This window comes from Babylonia areolata, chromosome 1, assembly GCF_041734735.1.
Source record: "Babylonia areolata isolate BAREFJ2019XMU chromosome 1, ASM4173473v1, whole genome shotgun sequence".
Taxonomy (NCBI): Eukaryota; Metazoa; Mollusca; class Gastropoda; order Neogastropoda; family Buccinidae; genus Babylonia; species Babylonia areolata.
In genome coordinates, this window is record NC_134876.1 from 38260525 (window position 1) to 38281497 (window position 20973).

Below are 20973 nucleotides of genomic sequence, written 5' to 3' on the forward strand. Positions count from 1 at the left end.
CAAGAACTGGTTCTCCTTCCTCTGGCAGTCCTTATCGGAAATGTGATCCTGATGCCGGACAATCACATAGTCCAGCGTGTGCCATTGCTTGATGCGGGATGCACCCATGTGTTTTTGTACTTGTCTGCTTGTTGGAAGAGGGTGTTAGTGATGGTCAGTCCATGCTGCGTGCAGAGCGAGAGCAAAAGCAGTCCGTTGGAGTTGTACTTGCAGTTGGTTTGATTCCACATGCAAACGAAGCCGATCAGAATATTTTAAAGCTAAACACAGAGTAAAAAAAAAAAAAAAAAAGAGAAGAAATTCTAGTTAAAATAGAGACACGCTCGAAAGAGTCGGCAAAAGTTACAAGTCCGTTTTAAAGAAAGCAGAAAAGATGTGGAGAAAAAAATAGCACAAATATGTTTCACCATTTCAGCAGCCTTAACGTTAATGATAATGAACATATTGACAGTACAACGGCAATGCACATTATCAATTTAGAGGATAATGATGATATTTTAAATGTATGTATTACTGAAGATGAAATTACTAAAGCTATCAAAAGACTGAAGAAAGGCAAAAGTGCTGGTGAAGACATGATTCATAATGAATATATCATTAACAGCGTTCCTTTGCTGACAGAAACATACTGTAAATTATTTAACAAGATACTGGACGAAGGTGTTGTGCCAGAAAAATGGGTATCCGGCTTGATATTGTCATTGTATAAAGGCAAAGGTGATACACTTGACTGTGATAATTATAGGGGAATAACTTTGCTCAGCTGTGTTGGAAAACTATTCACTACAGTGTTAAATGCTAGACTGACTGATTATATCAATGTAAACAATATACTTTCAGGAGCCCAAGCAGGATTTAGACAGTCCATTCTACATTAGATCAAATGTTGGTTTTGAAATCACTAATCGATATTTTCTCCATGAGAAAGAAGAAACTTTACTGTGCTTTTGCTGATTTTAAAAAAGTCTTTGATTCAGTTTGGAGAAGTGGGTTATGGCAAAAACTTGTTCATGAAGGCGTGAATGGTAAAATTTTGCGTGTCATAATGAACATGTATGATAGAATTAAGTCATGTGTGTTTTTAAATGATGAAAAATCTGATTTCTTTAGCATTTGTAAGGGTTTACGACAAGGAGAAAATCTCTCGCCTTTGCTTTTTTCTCTGTATCTCACTGATTTAGAGTTGTATTTGACTGAGCATCAGAGTCCATCTGTTGATCTTTTATTGAATGTTAACACTTCAGAGTTAGATAATTAATGCGATTATTTGTACTGTTGTATGCAGATGACACAATTTTACTTTCAGAGACGAAAGAAGGATTACAACAGTCCCTCAATGTTTTTAACAAATATTGTTAAAAATGGAAACTAGTGGTCAGTGTAAAGAAAACTAAAGTGATGATATTTAATTCTACAAACAAGCTAAAGCCTGTTTTTAAGTTTGGTGATACATGTTTGGATGTTGTTGATTCTTTCAAATATCTTAGAATTTATTAGAAACGGAACTTTTTACAAAGCTGAAAAAAAATAATCTATGAACAGGGCCAAAAAGCTATGTTTTCGTTACTTCAGTCAGCCAGAAATCAAGATTTACCTTTACACATCATTCTGGACATGTACCAGTCTATGATTGTTCCTATTTTGTTGTATGGTGCAGATATATGGGGTTATAAAAATGTAGATATACTTGAAAAATTAGAATTGAAATTTTTGAAACGCTTATTCTAAATGAACAGAAATACAATGACCCAAATTGTTTATGGGAAACTGGTATTTATCCAATTAGCATGTTAGTGAAATTGAGATTAGTTCGATTTTGGACCAACTTAGTGATATAAAACAGAAAAATATTCTGGGAAAATATATTTGATATTACTTGACTTATATCGAAATGGTATTTATTCTTCAAAATGGATGAGTTGTATCAGACAAATTTTAATAGAAACAGGGTATGACAGTGTTTGGGATGCTCAATTCTTCTTGGAGAGGGAATCTTTCTGCAAGAATATCAACATTGCTTAGAGAGATAGTTTTCAAAATCTATGGAGACATGCTGTAGAGGCGAGTAGTAAATGTTTGTTTTATCGAAATTTCAAAAGTGGATTTGATGGAGAAAAATATATAAGTCAAATGCCTGATAATTACATTATCAGCTTCTTCAGATTTCGGGGTAGTAATCATAAGCTGGAAATAGAAACAGGGAGACTCAAAGGCATACCACGAGAGTTACGGCTTTGTAAGGTTTGTAACATGTCTGTGATTGGTGATGAGTTTCATTTTATAATGGAATGTCCCAATTATGATCAGTTACGAAATAGATATGTTCCTAAAAAAAATATTTGTCTCCAAAATCGGTTTTTAATTTTTGAAAAAATGCTCAAAGGAAGCAAAACCGTCATTTTAGCTGTACGTAAGATGATTAGATTTGCAAAGGTTGCCTAGCTATACTTTTGGAGTTAAAAGACATTTGTGTTTTCTCAACATTAATGTGACATTGTTGTGTATTTGGAAATGTTTGTTCTGGGCCCGAAAATATTATTTTGCAGTAATCCTCCATACTCCAATAGGAGTGAAAGGATAATTAAAACTTGAAACTTGGCCACGAGGAGAAGTCCACGCCGACGCGGGCATTGAAATCCCCAAGGATGATCAGCCTGTCCTTTCTGTCTACCGCTGAAATGGTGCGGCCGAGTTCCTCATAGAAAGCTTCTTTGATGTCAACAGGGTTGGTCATCATCGGGGCATAGCAGCTGATGACTGTGGCGAAGCGATCCTTGGACAGCTTCAGACGCAGGGTCATCAGCCTATCGTTTATCCCACGTGGAAGGCTGTCAAGCTGTGGTGCAAGTTTGGTTTGTATGGCAAAGCTCACGCCTGAGGTTCTTGGGGTGCCATCTGGCTTCCCAGTGCAGTAGAAGGTGTAGCCCCCTCCAACTTCCTCCAGCTGGGTTTCACCGGCAAACCTGGTTTCGCTCAGGGCTGCTGTGTCCACCTGGTAGCGATCAAGCATTCTAGCAATGAGCGCTGTGTGCCTTTCTGGTCTGTCGTCTCTGTCTAAAAGGGTGCGAACATTCCAGGCACCCAGAGTCAGGGCATGACTCCTGGTTCTTTTCTTCTGTTGTTTTCGACCACTTGTGTTGGATGTCCAAGTAGGTGCGGTTTCCCACTAGGTACTAGGTGAGGCAGGCTTTGTTTAGGGATCCTTTTATCTCCCCTTCCCCGTGTGGGGAGAGCAGTGCTGTCCCTGAAAAGGGCTGCTCTGACACTGTGGGAGGATACGGGCGCCGCATCTGCCCCAGTCTACGGCGGACGACGATCACCCCACAGCCGCCAGCGTGCAGAGTTGTGACTAGGAACTGCCAGCAGCATCCTCTGCCTGTCCCCGTTACCACTTCTCCATCACCACAGGGCTTGGGAAAGCTGGGTGTTGAAGGGATAGCTCGTCGTTCCGATTTTAGCCTGGTTGCCTGACCAGCACATGTGACCTTTTTTTTTTTTTTTTTTAGTGAGGAGGAGTTGTGCAGTCCCTTCCCCACTCTCTCGCCTACCGACGCTCGCAGTCCCACAGGTGCAGGTACTGCCACGTGTAGGACGGCCTTGGCAGGTGCAGGTTTTTTCTTCAGAGCTCCATCTCCTAGGAGGACTTCCAGCTCCTCCTGCCCTTTAGTCATCCTCTTCCGCCTTCACAGCCGTTGGGAAAAGTTTCCTCCTCCGCCTGGTTCGTCATTGGGAGATTTCACATGCGGCAGGTAGTACTGGGTTACATGGTACCAGTAGCAAGGGCTAAGCCCCTGACCTGACAAGTATACACACACACACACAAACTCACTCTCCCTCTCTTTCTCGCGGAAACACACACACACACACACACACACATACACATGCATTGATCTAGATCTATATTGTTTGCGGGGGGGTGGGGGGTGGGGATTTTTTGACATGCTGTTTTGAATTTGACAATACTCGCGTAATTTGCGTCCGAACTTTTAGATATTTTGCAGACTTGTTGATGATACCCTAAGGTTACTGTGTGAAAATTTTCAATGAATTCGGTTTCTCTATCACTGAGAAAATACTTGTCAAATAGCGATTCACTTTTTTTTGGGACACGATATACGTCGTCTGGAGAAGGTAGATCAGCCCCGGTGAGCTTGGTGGCAGTTTTTACGAGTCTGTTCATGGATGCAACTTCTGCCTTGGAAAATTTAATGTTTCCGTGCCAAACAGTAATTGCGAAGGTTAACACACTTTCAATGACTGCTCGGTAGAAATCAGCCATGATTTCTTTTTTAATTCCGAACTTTTTGAGGCGCCGAAGAAAGTACAGGCGCTGTTGTGCTTTCTTAACAATTTGTTCCGTATTTTTCTCCCATTTCAAATCGTTGAAAATGATCAGTCCGAGAAATGTAAATTCGCTGATTATCTCAACTTGCTGGTCTTCCTGAAATCTAAAATCAATTCTTTTGTTTTTGATACGTTGAGTTCTATGTTGTTTTGATCACACCAGCTGCTGACAAGTTCTAGTACTTCTTCGCTATAATTTGACTCATCACTGTAATCAGTCCTTTTAGGGTAGTATCATCGGCAGACTTGACCATGGTGTTATTTTGAGTTGCACAGTCATGTGTGAATAGTGAATACAACAGTACGTGGGGATAGAACACATCAATGTGGGGCGCCTATGTTGATAATGCATGTGGGGGAGGTGAGGTCACCAACTTTAACAAATTGCGGTCTGCATCTTAGAAAAGCTGGGATCCATGCACAGATTGATTTAGGCATTATAGGTATGCAGGTTTTTAGGAATTGCAGAATCAAGCGTTCAAATGTTTTCACGACGACTGATGTTAAGGTTATGGGACGATAATCATTAAGACAACTAGGCTGTGCTTTCTTTGGAACAGGAATGATTGTTGATTTCTTAAAGCAGTATGGCACTACACGTGACTAAAGGGACATGTTAAATATGCCAGTGAAGACACTAGATAGTTGGACTGCACACTTCCTCAAAAGGCCTGGTGAGATGTTGTCAGGGCCAGCGGCTTTTCTCATTTTCAGACGACTGAAGTGGCGCCTGACTTCATTCTCTCAGACTATGAAAGGGGGAGTGGGGTGATTTTGGGTGCAGCCACGTCAGAAGTAAACAATGCTTTGTCAGATCTGGAGTAGAATGTTGAGTTTGTCTGGAAGAGTTCTGTCAGTGCAATCGACTGGCTGGTGGGTCATTTTATAATCATTGATGTTCTGCAGTCCAGTCCACTAGAGTTGTTTGCAGACAAATTTTTGTTCTTTTAAAAAATTTTTTTTTTAATATATATACGAGGGTCATTCAGTAAATAAGGTGAATTTTTCGGTATAAGGACTTCTAATACAGATAGAAGCTTACTTTAAAAAAAAAATTTTCAACGTAGTCTCCCAGCACTGTCACACACTTTTCCCATCTGTGCACAAGCTTCCGTATTCCCTCAGCGTAAAAATCTTTGGACTGTCTCTCATAACACTTTTGACTTCATCGTCACTTTCAAACTTCGTGCCTCTCGTGAACGCTTTCAAGGGACCAAACAGGTGAAAGTCTGAAGGGGCAAGGTCTGGGCTGTAAGGGGGATGAGGGAGCAGTTCGTTGATGGTCTGCACCGTTCGGGCTGCTGTGTGAGGCCTTGCATCTTTGGCACCCACCGGCAGCTGACCTTCGAGTAGCCAAGGTCATCATGGACAATTTTGTGTGCTGTCCCAACAGATAAGCTCAAAGTCCTTGCAATGTCATCCACTGTCACCCTTCTGTCAGACTGAATGAGGTCATTGACTGATTCGATCACCTCAGGAGACCTCACTTCTGTAGGCCTTCCAGGCCTGTCTTCATCCTCAACACTGCTCCGTCCTTCTTTAAACAATTTAGCCCACTTGTAGACATTTTTTCGGCTGAAACATGTGGCACCATACACAGTTGACATTCTCCTATGAATTTCAACTGGTTTGCACTCTTCAGCAACCAAAAACTTGATAACTGACCGCTGTTCAATCCTGGAGCATGCTGCTTGGTCGGCCATCTTTGTTAATCGCCAAAACTCTCAAAGTTTTTTTTAATCTGCAAAACAAATTAAATCCATGTGAAAAAGAAGTAAAAAAAAAGAAGAAAAAAAAAGAAAAAAGGAAGCTTCTATCTCTATTAGAAGTCCTTATACCGAAAAATTCACCTTATTTATTGAATGACCCTCGTATATAAAAACTTTGCCTTCTTCATGCATTTTTCAGCACTTCTTTTTGCTTTACTATGGACTATTCTATCATCAGTTTCGCGAAAATATCTATCTTTTTCCTTTTCCAGCAGGCATGTGATCCCTGGTTTCCAACAGCAGAGGAAGTCTCTGTCACATGGAAAAAGCAGTTGTCATACATTGGTGAACAACATCGATCCTTGTGTCAGAGGAATCCCAGCTGAAAACAGCTGCATGGGCACCAAGTGAATGGAGAACTTTGGGATGAATAATTTAAAAGGAGACTTTGTGATTATTTATTTATTTATTTATTTATTTATTTATACAAATTCATGTTTATATGAATATACCCATCATTGTGGAACAAGCTGCCAGAAAATTTGCGACATTCTGTCTCACTGAAATCTTTTAAGCCTGCTCTGAAAACACATCTTCTCCAGCAACAGTATTTTTTCAGTGCTGGTCTTGGTATGATCTAGTTTTGAATGCATGCTTTATTGTGAGGAAGCCGTTTGCCATGTGTGTGTAACAGGGTGCTTGCGAGTATCCATGCATTCTTGTGTGTGTGCGTGCCTGACTGTGTGTTGCAGGGATGCGTTTTCTGGAAGGCTTCATAGGTGGGTGGATGGTTTCCAACATTCAGTTGCATGAGTGTATTCTGGCACAGGCTTTGGTTTGTGGGGCTGGGGGGTATTGAGAGGGGAGACGTGGAGCAGGGAACGAGATGAAAAAAGCTTTGAGCAGTGGTTTTGGAGAAACGCGCTCTGTGAATCTCCATTATCATTATCAGTATTATTTATGTTTTCGTAACTGTTCAGTTTTAAGGAACTTCATTAAATTCTGCTCTTAAATTTTTTTTTTTTTTTCCAAAACAATCTACTCTCCTCTTGGTTCTATATCATTTTTATTGGTGGGAATTTCTCAGGTCCTCTTAGGCTGTTCCCCAGTTTGGGGGTGGAGGGGCGGATGTTTCATTTGCATGTGATCACTATGCCTGCATTACTCCTGTCCTCCTGTCACTTAGTGTTCACAGACATTCAGGTGACTAACTTTCCAGCACAACTGGGGCTGGCATCAGCATGCTCTGCTGACTGTGTGTGCAGTATGGTTTGTACTCTGCCTTCATGGGCTGCTTCGTATACATGTTCATGGGCACCTCCAAAGACATCACGCTGGGGCCCACAGCCATCATGTCTCTAATGGTGGGCACCTTCGCTGCCTCCCCTGTCAAGGACGACCCCACACTGGCCATCATCCTCACTCTCATCTGCGGCCTGGTGCAGCTCCTCATGGGCATACTCAATCTTGGTCAGTCCTAGGCTCTCTCTCTCTCTCTCTCTCACACACACACACACACAAATCTATCTATCTATCTATATTTTTTACCCCCCCCCACCCCCCCAATCCTCCACATACACATCTAGGTATATTTAACAACATAGCTGTAGCTGATCTGGCCTCTGTCTGTTGAAATATTCTGCTGTTTAGAGTGTTGGTGTGCATATGCTCCATGTGTGTGATTGTTGTTCATGGATCTTATGTTTTTCTGCTTGAGAGTAATACAAAGAAACACACACACACACACACACACACACACACACACACACACACACACATACCCTCTCCTACCCACCACACACACATTGGTCAGTTGTGAATTTGTATTATGATATTTTGAAGTAAGATGTGGAAAAGAGGAAACATTGTGAGGTGTGTGACAGGATTCCTGGTGAACTACATCTCTCATCCTGTCATCAACTCCTTCACTTCAGCAGCTGCCATCACCATTGGTCTTGGACAAGTCAAGGTCTGTAAGGGTCACATTCTCTCTCCCTCTCTCTCTCTGTGCTTGAAATCTCTCTCTCTCTCTCTCTCTCTCTGAAATCTCATAAGGCTTCTGGCCCAGATGGAATGATTGGTGAGTTGATTAAGAATTGCCTGCCAAGCTAATTTATTTTTAGATTTTCGGATTAAATTTTTCACTTCTTTATTGGACAAAGGAATTTACAATTATTTATTTGATTTGTTTTGTCATTTATTCATCTGTTTTATTTCATTTGTCATATTGTGTGTATTTATGTATATGCAAGTGTGAGGGCTTGGTGTAAAGAAGCTTTCATCTTATCCATTCTACCCTCAGTAACACATTTATCATTTGTCTCTCTCCACCTCTTTTTCTCTGTCTGTCTGCCCTGCTTTCATGTCTTTTTTTCCCTCTGTCTCTCTTATCTCATTTTCTTTTCAATTCGCTATAATCCATCTCTCTGTTTTGTCTTGGTTTCTTCTTCCCATATTGTTTTATCTCTGTCTTTCTCTCTCTTTGTCTCTGTCTGTCTGTCTCTCTGTCTTTCTCCCTGTCCATCTATTGGTGAGAGAGAGAGTCAAGTCAAGCCAAGATTTTATTCCATGATGGTAAATTGAATAAGCAACAATTGCTTTTTTACATCAATGAAAAAACAAAACAAACCATAACCCCCCCCCAAAAAAAAAAGCAAAACAAAAACCCCCCAAAACCAACCAACAAAAACAAAGCACACACACACACACACAGAGAGAGAAAAACAACAACCAAAAACAACAACAACAAAAAACCAAAAAAGCAAAAAAAAAACAAAAACAAAAACAAAAAAAACAAAAAAAAACCAGGAGGGAGAGAGAAAGAGAGAGAGAAACAAGCAAAATAAAAGCAACAACAACAAACAAAATGAATCTGTATACAAGAACATTGTGATAATGAAATACACAATTGCATTTCTATTTCACACACACACACACACACACACACACAATTGAACACAAATGCTTGGACATAAAATTTTAATACACCATGCCCATGCCCAATCCCATTCATGTGCACATACTCCCTCGTATACTACAAAATTCTTGCCAACACAAGCATTTGCAAAACATTTCACAGTTGATAAAAGAAGTATTAGACTGATAGATCAATAATTGTTTTACTTTTAATCCTTTTTAATAGGGTGATTTTTCTGATTTTTCTTAAACACATTCTTATTCACGATACTTTTTAGAATGAGTGGAAGATTATTCCATAATTTTCTACCAGAATATAGAAAGCTGGATTTGAAAAGGTTGTTTCCTGGTCTGGGTATGCAGAGCATGTGGTTGTGTCTGTATTCATTAGTTTTAAAAGTGTCTGCAGTCTTTTTTGGAGCATTTCCATACTTAACATTATTCATGCAAACAGCTTTGTTGAAGTACAGCCTGTTGTGAGAAGATAATATATTAAGTTTTTTTAGTCTGTTGGGGTCAGGGAGCTTGATTTTAACAATACTATTTTCAGTGCTCTTTTATACATACAGTGAATAAATTTCATGTTTGAGAGGTTACAGCTGTCCCATAAAGTCGACGCTTAATCAGTTACTGGCAGAATGTGTGCACAGAAGAGGAGATTTCGTGAATGGACATTAAGGATCTTTTTGATTTTTGCTAGCTGAAGTATTCTATTTAGGAGAGACGTTTACTTAAGTACTTCGTATGATCAGTCCAGGATAGATCTTTGTCAAAATGAATAATGACACCCAGAATTTTATGTGAATCTGCCTCTTCAATCATATTGATGCATAGGAATAGTAGTTTGAAGTGATGTTTCATTCTTTGTCTTTTTTGTCGTGCACATACATACATGCACTTTGTTTTCTGAGCATTTAAGGACATGTGATTCAATTGTGTCCAGTCATTAAGTTTCAGAATATCATCTTGGAGTTCATCAGTTAGTTTACATGTGTCTGAATTGCTTGAATGTGGGGATGTGTCATCTGCAAACATTTCACATTTACATTTCATATAACAAGGTAAGTCATTAGCGTAAGTGGAGAATAAAATTGCCCCTAAGATGGATCCCTGTGGTACTCCATATTTAATAGATGTAAAATTTGAGGTTTGATTATTTACTGTTACTGTTTCCTGTCAGAAAGAAAAGATTGTATAAGGTGAGTAATTTATAAGCTTCTCATTTACATAGTAACAAGGAGTGATTGATTACATCAAAAACTTTTTCTAAATCTATAAAGAGGAGACCTGTGAATCTATTTTCATTTATGTTACGTAGAAGACTGCCAGTGAGTTGTATGAGTGTTGTATGATAAGAATGATTTTTACAGAATCCAGACTGGTCTTCATGCATTAGGTCATTGTCAAAGAGATAATAATATAAAGATTTTTGCAAGTGTTTTTCAGTGGGTTTTGACAGAGCAGACAAAACAGAAATTGGCCTATAGTTAGATGGGTTAGTAGAATCACCTGATTTGTACAGTGGGATGACTCTAGCCTGTTTGAATTTTGAAGGAAAAAATTTCTTAGCAATACACAAATTACAGAGATATGTCAGAGTATCTACAATAACAGGGGAAGAAAGCTTTAACTCACTCAGTACGGCCAGTCCTCTCTTCTCCTCTACACAGACCCCTCGGATGTCCAGTGGGTGTCTGAATGACCCAACCTTTAGCTTACGTCGTCAGAATTGTGGTATTCTTTGTAAACATGCACGTCTTCAGTATAAGAGCCTTCCGCTTGCAATATTTTGATGATGGTAATTGGGGTGAAACGCTGTTAACATCGTCTCTTTCGCCGTTCATATGGAAAGAGTTAATATCCATCCATCTAACCTGTTCAAATCACGTGTGCCAGATTGCTTCAGTTGTGATAGACTTTGACTTATATCCAAGACAGTCATTAGTTGAAGACTAAACGGAACATGAATTTTCTTTGAATCAATATATTTTAGAAAACAGAGAGCATTCTCACTAGTCCTATCGCTTGATATAATTTTTTCAGCAATAGTTGCAAAATGATAATTTAACTGATCTGTTGTTAGATCAGTGATGCTTTGTTGATGTTTTGACACATGTTTATTATTCAATTTGTTAATAACTTTTCAAATCAGACGAGAATCTTTTGTATTGATTAACATTTTCTGAAAATAATTGCATTTGGATGTACGTTTCATGCCGTTTACTTTATTTCTTTGTTTCTTATATTGTTCGTTTGAACCATATATCTCCAGATAATCTCTGTGGTGTATTTCAATGTCAATTTCTTTCGTTATCCATGGTGGTTTTGTTTCTTGTCTAACTCTTTTCCTAATAAATGGTGCATGCATGTTATAAACAGAAGAAAATATATTTATCCAAAATTTGATTGCTTCATCAGGATCTCTTAACTGATATATATAAACTAAATGTGAGTTTGGTAAATCAGAGAGAAAAGTGTCTTCTTTAAAGATCCTGAAACTCCTATAAAATATAGTTTTATTTCCTATCTTTGGAATTTTAACACGCCTTTTAAACCAGGTGAGACAGACTGGGAAATGATGACTTCTGCCACAAGGTGGAACACATACCTCCACAATGTGTTGTTTTGTGGTTACATAAATGTGATCTATTATGGTACTTGTGCTTTTAGTTATGCGTGTTGGTCTGTCAATAGTGCCTGTATGTGTTGGTCTGTCAGAGTGCCTGTATGTGTGCACCTACACTTATATGCGTGCTCACATACATTTTTTCCCCATAAATATATTTGTACACTCTTTCAAGTGAGTGTAGATCAGCAAGGAAAGATTAATAGAATAGGCCATGTCTAAAGTGTCAATCATTGAGTAACGGTTATAAAACTTTGTTTGGATCTCTCTCTCTCTCTCTCTCTCTCTCTCTCTCTCTCTCTCTCTCTCTTTCATCCAGTCTATGCATGTGTGTATGCAAACATCAGCTTTCTTGGTTCTGTGTGTGTGTGTGTGTGTGTTTTGTGTTTGTCTGTCTGCCTGTGTCTATGTCTGTGTGTTCTCGTTTGGGTGAGCAAAGAAGCCATTACATATTGCAGTACTTAATGTTTTTTTTAATAATTTTTTTTTATTATTTGTGTTGAATATGCTCTAGTGCGTTAAGGATTCATACCACAAAAAAATGATCAGGTTTCTTTAAGAATGAAAATATTTCATCATGCATGTGCTGATGATAATGCCAAATTATTGGAAATCATATCCAGATTGTTTACTTGCACATAACTGTGTTTTTGACCTTTCAGAATGTGCTGGGTTTGGAGGACATTCCACGGGAGTTTTTGCACATGGTGTATGAAACTTGTGCCAAAATTCCTGAAACAAAGTAAGCCTGATTTTAAAAGAGATCATGGGGCTGATTGGTAAAAGAAGAAATAACAAAAAAGAGTTCTGTTTGGTGCTTGCTTTCATTTTATTTTGTGTTTGGTGCTTGCTTTCATTTTATTTTGTTTTATCACCTTGTCACACATACAGCTAGGTTATGGTGAAAAACGTGATTATGTAAAAGTAATTATATTGTTATTTTAAGATGATTGATTTATTTTACTGTTTTGTGGTAATTACCATCTTTTTGTTTTGTTTTGTTTTTTGTTGTTGTTTTTTTTCTTAAATTTCCCATGTCCTGTCACTTCTGTTTCATATTTTCTAACATCCATGTTACCTGATTGGCTTTTGAACAGTTTGTGCTCGTGTGTGTGTATGCCCATGCATCTGTGTATCAAGGTTAAGGTGAGAGGTCTTATTGCCTTTCACAGACATCAGGGCAGTAAATTCACATTCACTGTGTCAAGTGCTTGGCATAGGTAGGCGGGGCCCAGTCCTCTCATTCTGCTGTATTAACCTTTCACAGCCGGTCAAGAACCTACTCACACCTGGGTGGAGTGAGAAAAATTGGAGCAAAGTGCTTTTCCCAAGGACACAACACAATGCTGAAACGGGGCCTCGAACCCTGATCACTGGTGAACGCTGTATCAGAAGTCCAAAGCCTAACCGATTCTGCATGGCACCTTGTTGGGTGTATGCATGTTTGCAAACATGTTTGCATTAGTGTAGGAGCTGGAAATCATTGCAGATGTCAAGCAGACTGAACATGTACTTTCAATGAGATGATGACAAAGTAAATGAAAGGAGGGATTGGTTGCAGGGTGTGGGACCTGGTGATGGGTCTGGTCTCCATGGTGTTGCTCTTCATTCTCAAGGTGAGCCATCCTCTTTCTGCCTGCCCTTATGCACTTCATGTGTTGCCGTCTTCTTTTGTGTTGATGTTTAATGTTGGATTATGTCAGTGTGGGTGTGGGCATGCACTGTATATCCTTCATCTTCATGTTCACTGTAACACATTTAGTCCACACCTGGTAACACTGTATCCTGTGTATCAAACTTATCATCCAAGAGCCCTCTGAGTTGTTGTTTAAAGAAGGAGTGATGCAGATCAATCAGACAAGAAAACTATTAATAGAGATGTGTATCTTGAATTTGTGTGTATGTGTGTGTGTCAATATCCTACATCTATCAGGAATGGTACCACTGCTGAAGTTTACATGATCTGCTTCTAATCTGTTGGCTGTGTCTGAACTGCTTGTTTTTAGTGATATTCCATCATGGTGTATTAAATGGATTAACATGTAAGGTCTATTACAATTAAAATGAGACAAATATGAAGAAGACATGGGTTTTCTTGTCCACAAAGACATCATGGACACTGTTCTGGGATGCTGCCCAGTTTTCAGCAGTCTGATCACAATCTGTTTAAAGGCAGCATGTTTCCACATTACTGTTGTCCAGGCGTATGCATCCACGTCTGGCTACAGGAAAGATGATGTGGAAGACATCTACGACCAGGTTCAAGAAGTCATTTTTGAAACACCCAGGACAGACATCCTAGTGGTACAAGATGATTGGAAAACGAAAGTTTGAGAAGATGCTCAGACACACTGGTATGGCACCTGTGCTGCGGACCTTCCTGCAAACCCTCTGACAAATGAAAGAGGACTCTGGTTCGTTGAGTTTGCAGCCACAAACAATCTAGTCAAAGCCAACACTTTTGGCATCCAGATACCTTCACGAAGGTGGACATGGCACAGCCTAGTTGGCCAACACCTTAATGCTTATGATCAGGATTGAACACTGCATGCACCTAAGCTTTCCCTGGGGCAGATATTGGAAATGACCATGATCTGGTGATGATGACATTCAGAATGAGCCTAAAGGAGATCAATAAGTCAAAGCTTACAAGACTGGTTCAACTTGGAGAAATTAAACCACCCTACAGCGAAAGATGAGTTCCAAGCAATGATTGAAGAAAAATTGCACTTCTCACAACTCTAGATGAGAACAATATAGACCTGGAGTTTGCAGTCAGCACGTTTGAAACAGCAGAACTTGAAACAGCCAATGAAGTCTTTGGAAAACATTAGCACCACAAAAAGCCATGTGTCACAAAAGATTTTAGAACTGTGTGATAAGAGGTGAGTACTGAAGAAAGGAAAAGGTTAACCAGAAGGAGCCCAGAAGTTCAAAGAGGCAAACAACAAAATCGGGAAAGGGATGAAGAAGGCAAAAGAAACCAGGATTGAGCAGAAACTTACAGAAACTTATGAAAGCCTCAACAGAAATAACACCAAGAAATCTTACCAAGTTGTTCAAGATCTCTACAAGTATCCAGAGCATGTCAGGGATGTGCCTTATGGAAGAAAAGGAGGTACTGGACAGATGGACAGAATATTGCTCAGAGGTATATTACTACTAGCTCAACAGAGATCTATCAGGGAACTAGATTGTCCACAGCCAAGACCAGAAGATGACTCACACTCCATCCTATGCGAGAAAGTGGAGACAGCAGTCAAGGCATTGAAACTAGGAAAATCAGCAGAAATCAACAAAATACCTGCAAAACTGGTTCAGGCAGGAGGAGAGGCAATAATTACTTCTTTCACTACCATCTACAATAAGATCTAGAGCACTAGAAGAAGACCCAACTCCCTGGACACAGTTACTTATCTTCATCCTGCCCAAGAAAGGAAATATTCACTTTTGCCAGAAGTGAGAACTATCATACCGTCAGTTTGATAATCCATCCCATCAAAGTTATGCAGAAAATCCTACTGAACAGACTGGAACCTAAAACAAAGACGATTATTGCTAATGAACAGGTTTCTGGACAGGGCAGAGTACCATTGAACATTTTATTCAACTTGAGAGAAATCTGCAAAAAGTGCCCTCAGCACCAATAAAACCTGTACCACATATTTGTTGACTTCAAGAAGGCCTTTGACAGTTTGTGGCATGCAACCTTATGGTCTACCATGAGGATGTATAAAATCAATGCCAACCTTGTCTGATTGATCAAACAAGAATGTCACAAGTGATGTACTCCTGAATGGGAATAAGGGAGACTGGTTCTGCATTACGGTTGGAGCGCATGAGGGATGCCTACCGTCACCCACCCTCTTCATTGTCTTTCTGGAGCGGATTATGGAAGATGCCTGGTAAGATTATATGAAGCACTGTTTCCACTGGGAGAAGAATGATCACCAGTCTGTGTTTCGTGGGTGATATTAAATAAATGGTCTTGCTGGGAGTAAACATGAATTGTCAATCTTCATGGAACAACTGGACAATGTAGCCTGTGCAGTTGGCATGGAAATCAAAGCCAAAAATACTTAATTCATGACCATGAGCACCCTAGGTATCACTTCAGACATCAAAGTCAGCAGGACAAGTTTGGAAACAGTGAGGATATTCAAATATCATGACTCCATTATATCAGATGAAGGTTCAAAACATGAGATCGTGGCAAGGATTGCACAAACAGCTGCAATAGCAAGACGCCAAACCATCTGGAATGACAAGAATATCAACCTGCACACTAAAATCCACCTTTTTTTTTTTGTACCCGGACTTTCTTGGGTCGACCACCGTTTTATTTTGTATATAAATCACACAATGCCAAAGAAATCAATAGCGTTTATGGAATAAATACGACTTTTCATTCACTGATTTTGGGCTTGTTACAATAATATGGAAGGAAAATGTACAAGTCATACAATTAAGTGTACAAAACTTGGAATCTGTGTTTTTCTTTATTTTTTATTTTTTTGTTGTTGTTGTTTTTTCACCTTCATTCATACACAATTCTAAGTCTGTCTGTTTCTTCATATATGGACAATCACGTTGCAAAACTTTAGTGTTGGAAGATTGTTTGGTTTGTCTGGGGTGTGGGGAGGGGTTGAGGGGGGCAGGGAGGGGTGGGGGGGTTCATGCTCTGGTGTGCTTTCTGTGTGCATATTTGTCTCTTTCTCACTTCTCATTTGATCATTTGACATTATTTGTAGATGGAGGTGTTTTTTTCCATGTGAATTCGTATTGTTTCAAATTCTCGTTCAAAAATAACCTGTAAGGGAAAGACTGATTTGGTCTTTTTATAGATACTGACACACAATTTACCCACTAATATTATATTATTGATATACGCATGATTTCCTTTTAGATATGGTGAATTTTCAATCCCAAACAGGATATCTGATGCTGACAGTTTCAAGTGGACACTTGTTTCTGTTAGTAGTTTTTGTTCAATATACTTCCAGAAGTTGTGTGTTACTGGGCAATCAAAAAAAAAGTGTTCAATGTAATCTACCAAATCTTTACAATAGGGACATTTATTGTTATCTGCTACTTTCATTTTGTTTAGAAGGATATTGGTGGGGTAGATGTTGTGTAAAATTTTCCAGTGCAGAACTCTTAATCTAGTTTCTTTTGTTATATCTCTCGCTATAGTTTCAGTTTCAGTAGCTCAAGGAGGCGTCACTGCATTCGGACAAATCCATATACGCTACACCACATCTGCCAAGCAGATGCCTGACCAGCAGCGTAACCCAACGCGCTTAGTCAGGCCTTGAGAAAAAAAAAAATATATATATATATAGAGATAAGCGTACATACATAAATAAATAAATAATAATTATGATATAAAAAAAAAGAAAAAAAAGGATAGTAGTAATGAAAATAATGATAAAATAATAATAATAATAAATAAATAATTAAATAAATAAGACAACAATGATGATAAATAAGCAAATAAATATAAAACATGAAGACACACATTCACACATACACCCACACATGCATAACAGGTATGCCCCCCAAAAAAACGCAGTTTCACAGATATGAAAGCACAGTCAAATACATATAAACATACATGAGCTCCAGCACACACACACACACACACACACACACACACACACACACACCACAAATTTCTCTGCACCTCCTCTACCCCCTCCTCCACACACTCATTTCTAGCCTATGTATCGCAGCTTCCACGGCACACACACACACACGCACACGCACACACACACACACTCACACACACAGATGAACGCTTACTTGTACAAGCACACACACACATGCCCATATCTCCCACCCCCAACCCCACACACATATATACAAAGATATATATATAATATATACGTTCCAATATCCTGTTGCTCCCACAGTGTAGGCATGCATACACTCACATGCCTCATCCTCTACCTCACCTCCTCCCTGCACCCCCACCTCCCCCTCACACACACACACAACACACACACACACACACATGCACAGAGCTCTCCTGACACTTATGTACACTTACACTCTCACGCATGCACAAACGCACTCAAAAACACAGACCCACACATACACACAAACACACACATACACACACGCACGGAGGCTGCCACTGATTGGCCGCAAGAGGGATGGGAAAAGATCTCTGATGCCAAGAATGTGCCGTCTAGTGTGTTGCTCAGTCTGTTGCATTTGGAAAAGCCCACAGAGACTCTGTTCCGTTTTGAAGAAATTTGCGCAATGTTGGTTTGGAAATGATGCCGATATTTGTTTGATTTGCAAAGCATCGTGGTCTACCTTTCATGTTAGACTTACGGCCGCTCCCTCTCTTTGCTTTTATTTCTTTGAGGCGATCGATGGTGTGATGGCCTTGTACCTGTTCTTTTTGATATTCTTTGACTTTTCTGAGGATTTCCGATTTTCCTAGATGTAGGCCGCTCGTTGGTGTTGCATTACCAGCAAGTCTGTCAGCTCGCTCATTTCCCTTAACTCCTGCATGTCCCGGGCAGTATGACCATGTGAGTTTTTTTATCCAAAAGTTGCGCATTGCCTTATGCCACTCTGGGCTTCCCATTCCGTTTTCAATTTTCTATTCTCTTCCCTAACTGTTTTTCCATTTTGTTTCACAGTGAATCCCCAACCGGATTGGTCTTTGGTGACTGAGCCATCTGTGTATATGATGATGTCCTCTTCTTTACTGTTTTCTTCTATGAGTAGCTTCACTTCTGCATCAGTTTTGCCCTCTGGCCATTCCTGACAATGTCTTCCTAGAGTGGGTGAAATGGCTGTGTTGAATAGATGGTTGAGGTTTTCGGGGTTTTTCTCCCATTCTTTTGTTTCTTTCAGGTCTTGTAGTTGGCATACTAGCTGGATTGTGTCTTCTGCTTGCCCCATCCATGATCTTCCTCACCCTAGATGGCTGCCTTTTGGTTGTTTGACTGCGTCATGCAGTGGGTTTTGAGGGTTTTCTAATGCTTTGAAGTAGGTCTTGACCTGTTCTAACTTGTTTCTGGCCTGCACTGAAGGAAGGTCAAGCAGGTATCGCATGGTTTCTGTGGGCGTGTCTTTTGTTGTTCCAAGGATCAGCCTCATAGCTTCATTTTGAACTCTTTCTAATTTTAAGAGGTTGCTTTGAGACGGTGTTGTTAGCCCAAGTCCGTAGTCGATCACACTGAGGACGAGTGATTGGTATAGCAGGAAGAGGTGGCGTTGTTCAATACCTTTGGTTGCCATTGCCTTTAAGACTGAAAGGCCTTTTTTGCATTTGAGAACAGTATTTTCCGTATGTTTTCTGAAGGTCAGCATCCTGTCGAAGTGTATTCCTAGGTAGCGTAGGCATTCAGTTTTCTCGATCTGAATCCCATCGAATGACACAGAAGGTGATGATTTGCTCGCGGTTCTGTTGTTGAGGGTGCACAGCAACGTTTGGGCTTTCGCTGGATTGATGGAAGATCCTGTGTCTTTGCACCATTGAGCAATATTGTTTAGTTGTTTCTGGACGGCTTTGGTTCTTTCCTGAGCATCTTTTGAAGTTTTGAAGACCAGGCCATCATCCGCAAGAGTAAGCACCTGAGCTATTCCATTGTTGTTTAAGTCTGCAAGGCCCTTCGTGTAGACATTGTAGAGGACAGGAGAGAGCGGAGACCCTTGTGGCAGTCCCATGGATAGTTTAGAAGGTGCAGACATCCAATCTCCGAGGCGTAGGACGACGGTTCTTTCCTGAAGCGCTGCTGCTATCCATCTTGTCAGTGTCAAACTTACTCCATACCTTAGTAGCAGCTCCATGAGGTGTGTAAACTGGACTTTATTGTAGGCATCTTCAAGGTCGATTGCTACTGCTAGTGTTTCTTCTTTCCTTTGAAATCCTTCATACACCTCATATGCAAAAGCAGCTGCATTTTCCCATGTGGACTTGCCTGTTCTGTAACCACCTTGATTTGAAGGGAGAATGTGCCTGTGTTCAAGATCCCTTGCAAGTTTCCTGGCTATCATGCGTTCCATGAGCTTTCCAGCGATGTTTTGCATGGTTAGGATCCGGTAGCCGCTTACCTGATGATGGTCCTTTCCTGGTTTTTGTATGGGTTTTAAGAAGCTGTGTGTCCAGTCCTCCGGCACATGTCCATTGTGGAAACTGTTTTGATATAGATAGAAAAGTTTGCTTCTGTCTTCTTCCGATAGTTCCTTGATGTCCGAGTAGCGAACTTTGTCTGGGCCAGGGGCAGATTCTTTCTTGCATTTAGCTATTGCTTCATTTAGATCATCTATTGTCAAGTCATCATCAGGTCCAGTCTGCATAAGGGTTTGGTTTAACTCCTCAACATATTTCTTTTTCTCATCTAAGTTTCTTTGATCGCTCTGTTGTATGAAACGTTTGAGCAGGGCGGATCCTTTTTCTTCGTTTGTCTTAAGCTTGGTTCCGTCAGTGTCTACCATGTCTGGGGTTGTTGTTGTGGACGTTTTCCCTTCCATGCGACGATAAAATTGCCAGAACTCTGTCAATGTTGAGTCATAACTGAGTGCCTCGCAAAACTGTTTCCACTTGTCATTTTTGGCCTCTTGAGCAATGGTTTCAAACTGTTTAGTTTTTTCTTTCATTTTTGTTTCAATATCTTTGTCTGAAGATGGTTTTGTTCTTTCTTTTTGCCAAAGTTTGACAGCCGCATGTTTTTCTATCCAGGCTCTCTCTGTGTCGGTATTCCACCATGGGGGCTGAATAGTTTGCATCCTGTTCAATGCCGTTCTTTTGTTTCTTCTGCGTCTTAATTTTTTAATGACGGTTGTCTCTTTGGTTTCATACTGAAATGGATCACACGGTTTCATGCAGCATTTATCTGACAGTTTCTGTAGACTGAAAACTACCGGGAGGTGGTCACTGCCTTGGTGTGGAAGCGTCTCTGCATTCATTTCTGCTCTGAATTTTGGAGATGTTAGAGCGATGTCGATCACACTGTCACTGTCCCCTTGTCTTGTTCCAAGGCGAGTTGGGGATGTGGTTGTTAATGGGGTAAGAAGAATTTCCCCTATCATTCCTTCAAGTGCGAGTCCTTGTGGGTTGGTGTTCCGCTGGTCCCATAGCTTGGATCTTGCATTGAGGTCTCCACAGATAATGACTGAGTCTCCAAGTTCTCGCTATAGACCAGGTTGACCCGAGTAAGTGGATACCAAATTTTCTGAGCCAGAAGTAGTATGCGTTGGGAACAGTTTTCTCTTTGTTTATGAGTGTATTTTCTAAAATCTGTTTTAAATTTGTGTTGTACAGGCTTACATCACATTTCTGTGTTTCATCCTCCTTTTCCCCTCTTTCTATCCATTGAAGCCATGCCTTTGGTATCGAATTTATCAATGCGTTATATT

General features: G+C 40.1%; 1 protein-coding gene across 4 annotated transcripts in view; it reads left to right on the plus strand.

Moving 5' to 3' along the window:
• LOC143282666 (sodium-independent sulfate anion transporter-like) overlaps window positions 1-20973 on the plus strand; it is a 205400-nt gene that overhangs the window by 122010 nt on the left and 62417 nt on the right. For all 4 annotated transcript variants that reach the window (XM_076588336.1, XM_076588360.1, XM_076588344.1 and 1 more), the window contains 4 exons: window positions 7319-7523; window positions 7937-8022; window positions 12258-12337; window positions 13157-13211. In XM_076588336.1, coding sequence (XP_076444451.1) covers window positions 7319-7523; window positions 7937-8022; window positions 12258-12337; window positions 13157-13211 — 426 coding nt within the window. The remainder of the gene's footprint in view (window positions 1-7318; window positions 7524-7936; window positions 8023-12257; window positions 12338-13156; window positions 13212-20973) is intronic.